Genomic DNA, 10,825 nt, shown 5'->3' on the forward strand with positions numbered 1-10,825 from the left:
TCTTTTTTAAAAGGAGTATAATTGAAAAATGTAGCAAAAACGTCATCTTTGTGCTTGATAAAATGCCCATAATCGCATCTTGCATGGCTACATATGATCTGTTGACAGTTATCCATGTCCTCGATTGCCGCAATTCTTCTTTCCATTGCCCTCGTCCTTCTCCACGATTCTCTACTATTCTGTTATTATATATGTACCCATTTATATTCCACTCCCTTGTATCCACCTCCCTCGCCGATCTCACTCATTTATCTTTGTAACAATGGCGAATAATCCTCTTAGAGTCCTCGTCACCGGTGCTGCTGGTATTATTACATTCTTTCAGTTTTTCATTTCTTTCAATTTAATGCAATACTTGCATATGCCTGGGTTGCGTGATAATGTAGCAAAGTCTTGATGTATCTCTCTGCTTCGCATCGCTGAATAGAATAATGTCTGTTTTTTCGCTGTCGATTTCGTTGGTTTGTTAAAAGAACGGAAGATTCGAATTCTTGTATTGGGAATCTGGACACCGTCATGATTCTGCCTTGAATGTTGACTAGTTTTAGTATGGCGTGGGTGGGTTGTGTCCGCCGATTCCTTGCTTCTCTGCGAGTGATGCTCTCCTTCAAATTCTGGAGGGATAGTTGAGATTTGTGTTGATTGCTAGCAGAAATTGTTTTTGGATCCTTTCGATTGAGAGAAAAATGGAGCAATTCGAACTGTTTCAGAAATTTGCTCTTGTTTCGTTTACCATCGCGTTTTTCTGGAAGCTCATAAGGCATATGTTGAGTTTTGTGAACGTGGAGAAGGAACCAGTGAGAGTTCTAATCACTGGGGCCGCAGGCATGTTTAGTTCTTCTTCGGCTTTGCATTGTCTTCTTTCGTGTATAGCTATTATGTTTGATATTACTTGGGGACTGTTTGTTATAGTTGCAGTTTGTTTTTCGTGTTTCTCTTTTTACTATATTTTAAGAATAAGAGTTTGATTCTTATTACTATTTCATTTTTATGAGTATTTTTTAATTTGCATACATATTTTGAATTATTCGATTTTGCTGATTGCTGCATCCATTTTGAAATCCTTACGCTGCACAAATTGATGTTGATCATGCCGGTTCTTTCTCTAGTTGTCTTATTTCTTCATTTCCATTTTCACTTGAATGCATACCCCAAGTATCTCAAGAATTTGAACTATGAAAGGAAATTTAGTATCTTGTTCTCAGAAGTTTAGCAAGCAGTTTGCGTATTTGAGCCAAGCCACATTAATTCTACCTTCCCTTTGTCGTACAGGGCAAATTGGTTATGCAATTGTTCCAATGATTGCAAGAGGGGTCATGCTAGGCCCTGATCAGCCAGTAATTCTGCACATGCTTGATATTGAGCCTGCAGCTGAGGCTTTGAACGGTGTAAAAATGGAATTAATAGATGCTGCCTTTCCTCTGCTAAAGGGTATGTTTTTAGTAAAATCTTGTCTTTCTTTGGGCGATAAGCTTTTGTGGGTTTTGAACTTTGTGTACTATGCCCAAGCAGGTGTTGTTGCTACAACCGATGCTGTTGAAGCGTGTAAGGAGGTCAATATTGCAGTTATGGTTGGTGGTTTTCCTCGAAAGGAGGGCATGGAAAGGAAGGATGTGATGTCGAAAAATGTCTCCATTTACAAAGCACAGGCTTCAGCCTTGGAGAAGCATGCTGCTCCAGATTGCAAGGTGAGGAGCCTCCAAAATACAAGTTATATATATTTTCTGAAAGTATACAAATCGGTATATCATCATATATGGATAGTTTTCCATCTTCGTCACCCCTCCACCCCCAAGCTACAATTTAGTTCCCAGCGTTTGCCTACCTCATCTACGCTCATCTACGCCTCTTCCTCTTTTAACAATGCTCCCTCCCCCATTGCTTGACAACTTTGCTAACAAACGAGCTCCTATTGGCAATACTATAACATTGCTTTAGAGCTATAGTTGATTTCTTTTCACTCCATTTTATTGAAGGAATTGCATTAATTATACAGGTATTAGTGGTGGCCAACCCAGCCAACACAAATGCTCTCATCTTGAAAGAGTTTGCACCTTCAATCCCGGAGAAGAACATCACATGTCTTACACGATTGGATCATAACCGAGCATTAGGCCAAATCTCTGAGAGGCTAAAGGTGCAAGTTAGTGATGTGTCGAATGTCATTATCTGGGGCAATCACTCTTCTACACAGTACCCAGATGTCAATCATGCAAAAGTCACCACTAGCAGTGGAGAGAAACCAGTTCGAGAATTGGTTGCAGATGATCAATGGTAACATTACAACTTTGACCACATCTACATATCTTATAGAAGATGCTTGCTCTTCTTTCCTTTGAAAGAAGATTTACTTAAGTAGTTCGTCCAAAGCAGGGAGAAAAACTTAAAAAAGATGAGATGTGTTCTGTTCTAACTTTCAATTGCTGATTAATTTTGAAGGTTGAATACCGAGTTTATTAGCACTGTACAGCAGCGTGGTGCTGCCATTATAAAGGCTCGAAAACTTTCTAGTGCACTGTCTGCTGCCAGTGCTGCTTGTGATCATATAAACAACTGGGTTCTGGGGACCCGCAAGGTTCATCCTTAAAATAGCATTTGATCATGAATGGTTTTTTTATTTTTAAATTAACCTTTTGGCTGACATTTATCTCCTTCGTTGCATCCATCATTTAGGGAACTTGGGTTTCCATGGGAGTGTACTCCGATGGTTCTTATGGTATAGAACGTGGTCTTATCTACTCCTTTCCAGTCACATGTGAGAAGGGAGAATGGTCAATCGTCCAGGGTAAGCTTCTTTCTTTCTGGGTCAAGGGTCAAGGGTCGAGGAAATTAATGACTGGATATTTATGCGTTCATTTAACATGGAACATGAAGGATAAAAGTTAGAATGGAAGTGTGTATTATTATGAAGGGGTTTCTATTACAACTGCAGGGCTGAAGATTGATGAGTTTTCTAGAGCGAAGATGGATGCAACAGCAAAAGAGCTGATTGAGGAGAAGGCTCTGGCTTATTCATGCCTTGGTTGATATGGAGTTTATTTATTTATGCTATTTGAGTCGTGGTTTAGCTTCTTCAATAAGTCGTTTAGTTATATATTCATTTGGCTTCCTTTCTTCAATAAGTTCTGGAAATCGTACACAAAATTGTGGGCAGTGTTCATTATTTGATGCGATCTGAAGTTGGGTGTGTTGTTGTTATAGGAGGATCCCAGGGCTGCAAATGCTCTCCTACCTAATCTACTCCTCTACAGAGTACTTTACTTCCTCAATTGTATTCACTTGGATTGAATATACTTTCTTAATCTCATTGCCAACATCATACCTACCTTTTGGTTGATCTTCAAAGTACATAATTAAAACTTGTTTGTTGTTCTACAAGTACATAATTAAAAAATTGTCGTAATAGTAGATAATTTAAATTTGAAATTAAATAAATCAAATTTATGATAATATAAAATATAATTTTTTTATTTAAAAGGAGAGGAAAGCATAAAGACCCATTCAGCTTCCGCTTGCTCTCACGTCCTCAATATTTTCTTCTCTCGCCGTCTCCTCCTCTCTTTCAGCAGCTCAGTTTCGCCGCCGCATCTTTCCGGTTCAGTTCTGCCGGGTTTGCCCTAATTTCCTTTTTCTCACAGGTGAATTTTCAATCTCTATCCATGTCTTCTCTCCCACTTGAAAAACTCATATTAGGACTTGTCTTAATAAAGAATGGAGGCGTTGTTTTGATTTTTTTTTCGTTTGTTTTAATGCAACTGCACGATAGAAACGAAAAAATAAACAGGATCATGGCTCATTGACACTTGGCGAACTGCGTTTTGATATCTCTTCGGTATATACCGAAAACTGCCTCGTTCACGCGACCGTCAATTTATGTTTGTGGGATATAGTTAGAAGAAAACAACGAGTACTTTTTGAAAAATAAAAATGTTATGAATACCATCTCCAATGATACTTGTAATTTATTGGAAATAGGAGCCGTCTATATGGCTTGTACTTCATGTACTTGATTTAGAAAGTTATAGAAAATATTTAGAAGTAGAGGAATTAAAGGGACCTAAAAAATCATCCCTTACAGCCACTTTTATAGATAGTGTGGATATAGATTATAAATTTAGAGGAAAAACGATTTTCTCAATATACCTATGGATACATTTTATAAATATAGAAATTCTGGTAGAGAACGATGAAGAAGTGTGTCGGTAATTGGAAGCCCTCTTTTGATAGTGGCACAAGTTGTCTCTAGAAGTCGATAATTCTTGTTTGTCTGTGTGAACATGACACGCTCTCTCTCTCTCTCCCTCTCTCTCTCTCTCTCTCTCTCAGTGACAACTTTCATTTCTTCATATTTGTTTTGGGAGTCTGAAAGATTCTCTCTGTATATTACATGTTTGGACGTTATTGACGATGTCTCAGAGTGAATTTTAGGTTGGAAAAAATGAATGAGACGATGAGACAATTTCAACAGAGCTTAATTGAGCTAGAAGCTGAAGCAGAGCGTCTCCTTGTAGCCCGCAACGAAGTAAGCTTAAAAATATTTGAAGTTTGGCAACTTGGCTTACAAGATTACTTGTATTTCCTCCTCGCAATATACGCTCTTTGCCACTTAAATGGAGATTGCAGTGACTGCTTTGAGGAGGCGAGCAAGGACAACAAAGTCTAGTGTTCCATCGCCTTTTGAGTCAATAATGAAGGAGGTGGGGGGTTCTGAATCAAGGCCATTGGTGAAGGAGATTTGCACTACCTGCGGGAATCACGATTCTAATGAGTGCACATGGACGATGTTCCCAGGAACTGATGTGTTCGCCAGGGTACCATTTCATGCTGCTCATACAATCTTGGAGACAGGTTATTGATGGGATTTCTTTTTTCATGCTATTAATTTTATGTCATTTATTAGTGCATGACTCTTTAAGAGATAATATATTAAACTTCATTGAAACATATGCATTTCCGTGTTCACTGGACTCCCTTTTAAAGAATACAATAGTCAGCCTATAATTTTCTTCTGGGAACGTTCATTTCATTCACTTGGACTTTGTGGAGCTTTCACTTTATTTTGACAGTTGAATTATTGTTTCTGGTCTGTATCCCTTTCACATGGCAGATCAGTCGAAACTTGACTTTGAGGCAAAGAAATTACAGAGTTATGTAAAAGACCAGTCCCTTCTGATTTCAGAAAAAGGTGCCCTTGCTGACAAGATCAGTCCGGGGGTGCTCAAGTCATTGGTGACGTTGACAGACAAACCAAAATGATTTTGCCATTCCTACTCCAATATGAATGAGGAGGTGGGCATTGAGTTCATCCAGGACCCTTGTTGCTGGTGCTTGGAAAATTCTACCTTTGCTGTGACTTGGATGGAGGACTGATTCTCATTCATGTGTGGAAAACGCAAGTACATTCTTTATCACTTTTTACTGTGTTTACTAATATAATTGTGCGTGATGGGTAGATTTAGAATAGATAATATCTCCAAGTCTTTGCTTCTGTGACAGTTTTGAACTTTCTGTCCAAGTCTGTTTTGGTGCTTGGAGTAGTAAGATGTAAGAATTTAGTCTGAAACACGGCGTTTGCTTTATTCACAAGAGTTATAAGCTCAAAAGTTTTAGCATTACAAGATCCATACTTAAATTAAATTCCCCTTGAATATAAGAGTTATCTTGCTTCCATGCCAAAATTTAGGATATGCATAGTTCATGAGCTGGAAACTTAGTGTTGGTTTGTGGTTTTTTTTTTTTTAATAATAGTTAGTGTGTAGTATAAGAGGCAAAGTCTTACAACAATGAGTATCTAATCTATACAGTCTAAGGTGTTTAAGCACGTCTAATGATCTAATACAAATGTAAAATTTAATTCAATAATGGATAAAACAGTAAATGTATCCAAACATAGTTGAGTAAATAAAACACCATGAAAGGTACTCTACAATTGCTGAGCTCTACGACAAAATTACAATAAAGGGGAAGAAAATGGGCGGGAAAACAAAGAATTGTACAGTTACCAAATGTTCGTGGTTCCACTTAAGAGGACTACACATACATCTCTATAATTATAATATACTTCTAAACAACGTGAGAATCGTGATCGTGAAAGGAGTTCCATAACTCGCAACATTCTTCATCTTCCTCCTTCGATTTCCCTCTCACGGACAGCATCCCAAACGCGGTGCTCGGCGCCTGCATCAGGTCCAGCGTCACGTGCGCACCGCCATTTTCATTCATCCCCTCCCAGCTCTGTTGCTGCTGCTGCTGCTCGCAATACAACCCCTGCTGCTGATGGAATCCAACGCCGCCGCCGCCTCCTCCGAAGTCATCCGTCGCCGCCGCGTGGTTCAAGTGCCAATCTCTGTCCAGAATCAGCTGACGAGCGAGAATGGCGGCGCGATTCTCCGCTATCAGTTCTCGGAGTGCTGCACTCGACCTCAGCGACAGCTCCGATGAGGTCGCCCATGTTTCTTTCTTCGATGACAGAAGAGAGAGAGCACGTCCCGTCGGCGATGGTATGTATGCAATGCTACCTGTCATAGGCTTGTTTTCTGCAATTCCCCCCCCAAATGTTAGGGCAAAATCAATTCGATTCCCAAGATACTGGATTAATCTGAATTCTCTCTCTCTCTCTCCCTCTCTCTCTCTTTTTTTTTTTTTTNGGTTGAGAATAAGAAGGAAACTAAAACTGGTGTTTCTTCTTCTCTCCTTTATTCCAAAAACATAATAATTGGGATAAGAATTGGTTTGTTGAGTACCCAACAGATTGATAGGGGAATTTGGTACCTTGGGTGCAGTTCCTTGCCGCCACAGATTCATGAGAACTCTTTCTTCTCCTCTCATTGTGCCCTGCCAATCTCCTCCTACAGCTCCTCTTTGAGTCATCAAACTCTGAAATCACATGGAACCTACACAACAACCCAATTCTTGTTTTTTATTTTTCTTTTCATTTTCCTATTATCTTCTACACATAATTTAATCTCAAAAGTTAGTGTCTTTTGAAGTGCTCCACCTGCTACACTGCTGACAGAACCTCTGCTCTAAGCCTACAACCACAACTTTTGGAGCCTTCGAGTGCATCTCGCACACTCTATGCCTACGGTGGTAGTCCTTCGCGTTCACCAGCGCCACATGGCATCCCTCCACTTGGCACCGGGGTACGGTCGTCGGAACTGGGCCATAAGGCCCTCCATCTCCACCGTATAAAGCCTTCCCTCTCTTCCCCACCGTGGCGAAGCCTCCCACGACGGACGGCGCAGTGGCGTCCTCGAAGTAGTGCCTCTTGCCGAGCTTCAAACACATGAGGTGGGGGTCTGGGTGGAAATGGGCGCGCTGGTGATCGGCAGCATAGAGAAACTGGTGGTGGCGGGCGTCCGCGTCATGTGGGTGGAGCCAGAGGGCGTGGGCGGACATGGGTTGGGATCGGGTGGTGTCGGGGCAGAGAGAGTTGGCAGTGGCCCAATCCAAGTCGAAGCGGGAGGAATTGAAGTCCCAGATGTTATTGGGGCAAGAAAGATTAGTGGCGTTGGGAGTTTGGTCTCTGGTGGGATTGGAGTGTCCCATCAAGTTGGCGCAGATCTCCATCTCCATTTTAGGAGTGGGTGCAGAAGTGGAAGGGGTAGAGAAGGAAAAGAGGAGGAGAGGATTGGTGGGTTGGTGAGAGAAGGAAGAGAGGGAGATGGGGTTGGGGGAATTTATACCAAAAGAGGGAAGGAAGTGGTTGATGTCGGGAAAAACAGAGTCAGAGAGAGAGAAAGAGTGAAGCAGTGAAGAGTGTTCTCTGATATAATTGTAAAGGGTTAGTAAAAGGGCAATGGATGGGGGTTAGTAAAAGGGCAATGGATGGGGGTTTGTAAAAGGGCAATGGATGGGGGTTAGTAAAAGGGCAATGGATGGGGGTTAAAGTGAGTGGACGAAAGGAAAGGCTGCAGAATTGCAGTCTCTGAGTAGTAGGGGAGAGAGAGGAGGGGAGGAAAGTGGTAAGAAATGATACAATTTCATCCCTTATGTAAATTAATTGGAGTAAAAAAAAAATACAGAAAAAGAAAGAAAAGAGAAGGAAATAAGTTAATTAAATGCGAGGTGAGAGAATAAAGAGTGTGAGTGGAGAGAGAAAGGAAGGGAAAGGGGGTAGGCCATACACGTGTTAAATGTGGGGTCCACCTCAAGATCTTCCCAAAAACAGCAAAGATTGACCCACAGTGCCTGATTGCGACCACTCCTCACCATTCTCTTTGAAGCCCCCTCTCCCCGATTAATTAATAATAAAAAAAGGATGGAGGATGGGGTCCAAGGAAGAGACAGGAAGTCTGATAGGATTCTGCCACGTGTACGGCGGGGAAAGCAGCGAAGACAAATATATCTTGGGAGTACACATGTCCAAACATCTCTCCAATCCGATTTGCATAACCAAAATAAAGAAATAATGTATTATTATTATTATTATTATTATTATTATTATGTTTGGGATAAAAAAGAAAGAAAAAAACTGCAAATGTACTCGAAAACACAGATTGGAGCATGATGAGATTAATAGATTGTTTCTTTTAATGAAACATTTGGAATTCCAAAAACCTGTTCTAATCCATCAACAATGAATAAATAAACATCTGGTGGGACCCACTGGTGTGTGTGTGTTTTTTTATAATTATTTTGTAATGAAACAGGAAAAATTAGGAAAGAGGAGGAAAGAGAAAGAGAAGGGAAAAGAGAAGGGAAAAGAAATGGGAAAAGAGAAGGGAAAAGAGAAGGGAAAAGAAATGGGAAAAGAAAAATGGGAAAAGAAAAATGGGAAAAGAAATGGGAAAAGAAAAATGGGAAAAGAAATGGGAAAAGAAAAATGGGAAAAGAAATGGGAAAAGAAAAATGGGAAAAGAGATGGGAAAAGAAAAATGGGAAAAGAGATGGGAAAAGAAAAATGGGAAAAGAGGTTCCATCAAAGCTGAGTCAAGATGGGGCCTTGGCCTGTGATGGGTGAAGTCATCAAAAAGAAAGGAAGGAGATGGGCCCTGATTCTCTCTGCCAATCTATTTACTCTATTCTCTCTCTCTCTCTTCTCAATTATTTGCTTCTCTCTCTTCTCCATTTATTTCCTCTCCAATCATACCAGTTTTCATAAAGCACTGTTACCATTATAGGGGATATATAACGGGTTGAGTGAAGCAAGTATTTTGATTATATTTACAACTTGTTTTTTTACCCTAATCCATAAACAACCAGGAAATGAATGATCACTCTCCAAACAAAGTCGAGTCTGACCCCTTCTTACCCACAACCTTTTATTTCACTTGATTGCTCCTGCTTATTCAAATGCTTAAAAAAAACATTTCTTCCCCTTTCTTCATCTCCCTGCTTTTGGAGTGACATTCACTTTTGTGTATCCAATATGTATTTTTAATCATTTTGTCGTCAAATTATTATTTTCAAGGATTTTCCAGGTATTCATCATTTTCAAGGCTCTCAAATGGACTCAAGGTGCGACAGCCCAAATTAGTATGTAATATGGGTCGAATACAGCGGCCCACTAAAATCTTGTATTTTTCCCTAAAACACCCCTATCCACACCTTGCATGGACGTTTTCGAAAAACGGCCTGGGTGCTGACGTACGCATTTCGCAAGTCGTTTTCGAAATGGGCCCATCGTCTGATTCCGACCAACACCTGGATGCGGCCGACACACCGGCGGCTGGTTTCAAGTCGGACACATTTTATAACCGTAAACCAACAGAGTTGCAGTTACATGCATATGCTCACTTGAAATTGCATATAGCTACAGATACAATTTAGTGCACTAAACATGATTTCAAATTAGAAATTACTATTCAAGGTTTACAATCTTTAGTTTATTTTAAGAGCAGGTTAATGGATTCAACACATGACATCCTTGAGAAGCTTGTAGCGGCGTGGAGCAGGGCGAGGCGAGGGCACTCCAGTGGCAGAGCTTTTTGTTTCAGTAATTTGATCAGTGATTTTGTGAGGCTTTTGGGATGTGGCGCCATTGTTGGCAGCCGCAGGGCCAGGGCGGCGAGTTGTGTGTTCGGTTCGGCACCAATCGCAGAGTCGAGTTATTGGGTCGGCCGATTCCCCGCAGTAGAAGTTACTGCAATAACTGAACTACCAAAATTGAAGTTGGTACGAAAAGGGCGAGAAAGAAAAGAAGAGCGTGAGTGTCCTTACGAGTGCTGGAAGCGGTTGGAGCAATTGGCGCAGCGGAAGAGCTTGGCTGGAAAACCGACGTCGCCACACAGGCAACAGAGGGGGCGATTCAAATCCATGGCTTGGGGGTTACAGGGGAATTGTACGCATATATATATATATATATATATATATATATATATATATATGGGAATGGAGTGGGCGTGTGAACCTCTCATTTTCTTTGACAGCCTTTTTATTTATTATTTTTTCTTCAATTCCAGGTGTATATATAAATATATTATGTAAGGACGTACACGCGGAATGCCTTATTTCTGTACTCTTCAGATTCTCTCCTTCATTTGGATTTAATAAGCACCCAACTACATTTCCAAAACTTTGTCAATGTCCTCATCTCTATCGTCAACTAACTGACTATGTGTTGATTTACAAAAATTTATTCAAAATTATTCAAAATTATTCGGTGTACCGTCGTTCAAACATATTTATGTAGCAAAACATAATACTAGGTGCCTGATTCATTTAGCTTCACCTTAATTTTGTCATCACATTCCATAAAATAGATATGTCGGGTTAAATTTATTTTAAAATATTAGAGTTTTTTTTATATTTTTTATAAGTAAAAGTTTTATTTTTATTTTTTAAAGGGATTAAAATTATTATTATTTTTTACATTCAATCACTT

At 40.1% G+C, this 10,825-nt stretch overlaps 4 protein-coding genes across 7 annotated transcripts; 2 read left to right on the forward strand and 2 right to left on the reverse strand.

Annotated features, from left to right (window-relative positions):
• Nucleotides 1-609: 609 nt before the first annotated feature.
• Nucleotides 610-3,325, forward strand: LOC111790231 (malate dehydrogenase-like). Its single transcript, XM_023671081.1, has 7 exons — nt 610-825; nt 1,273-1,431; nt 1,513-1,688; nt 1,997-2,274; nt 2,440-2,575; nt 2,674-2,785; nt 2,933-3,325. The coding sequence occupies exons 1-7, from the start codon at nt 687-689 to the stop codon at nt 3,025-3,027; spliced, it is 1,095 nt and encodes a 364-aa protein (XP_023526849.1). The 5' UTR covers nt 610-686; the 3' UTR covers nt 3,028-3,325.
• Nucleotides 3,326-3,521: 196 nt separating this feature from the next.
• Nucleotides 3,522-5,579, forward strand: LOC111790232. Of its 4 annotated transcripts, XM_023671086.1 has the most exons (4): nt 3,522-3,638; nt 4,429-4,522; nt 4,624-4,848; nt 5,108-5,579. In XM_023671086.1, coding segments are annotated over exons 2-4 (375 nt in total). In that variant the 5' UTR covers nt 3,522-3,638; nt 4,429-4,521; the 3' UTR covers nt 5,257-5,579. The 4 variants fall into 4 exon arrangements, with proteins under 4 accessions (XP_023526854.1, XP_023526852.1, XP_023526850.1 ...); XM_023671084.1 differs by having other exon boundaries at nt 4,417-4,848; XM_023671082.1 differs by having other exon boundaries at nt 4,429-4,848.
• Nucleotides 5,580-5,833: 254 nt separating this feature from the next.
• Nucleotides 5,834-8,479, reverse strand: LOC111790230 (squamosa promoter-binding-like protein 7). Its single transcript, XM_023671080.1, has 3 exons — nt 6,998-8,479; nt 6,772-6,893; nt 5,834-6,536 (listed from the first exon to the last, which is right to left on the reverse strand). The coding sequence occupies exons 1-3, from the start codon at nt 7,573-7,575 to the stop codon at nt 6,064-6,066; spliced, it is 1,173 nt and encodes a 390-aa protein (XP_023526848.1). The 5' UTR covers nt 7,576-8,479; the 3' UTR covers nt 5,834-6,063.
• A 1,171-nt stretch (nt 8,480-9,650) lies between these two features.
• Nucleotides 9,651-10,267, reverse strand: LOC111790233. The gene is made up of 2 exons (XM_023671087.1): nt 10,162-10,267; nt 9,651-10,093 (listed from the first exon to the last, which is right to left on the reverse strand). Exons 1-2 carry the CDS (start codon nt 10,257-10,259, stop codon nt 9,853-9,855), a joined length of 339 nt encoding a protein of 112 aa, XP_023526855.1. The 5' UTR covers nt 10,260-10,267; the 3' UTR covers nt 9,651-9,852.
• Between the last annotated feature and the right edge of the window lie 558 nt (nt 10,268-10,825).

Source organism: Cucurbita pepo, chromosome LG03, assembly GCF_002806865.2.
Source record: "Cucurbita pepo subsp. pepo cultivar mu-cu-16 chromosome LG03, ASM280686v2, whole genome shotgun sequence".
NCBI lineage: Eukaryota > Viridiplantae > Streptophyta > Magnoliopsida > Cucurbitales > Cucurbitaceae > Cucurbita > Cucurbita pepo.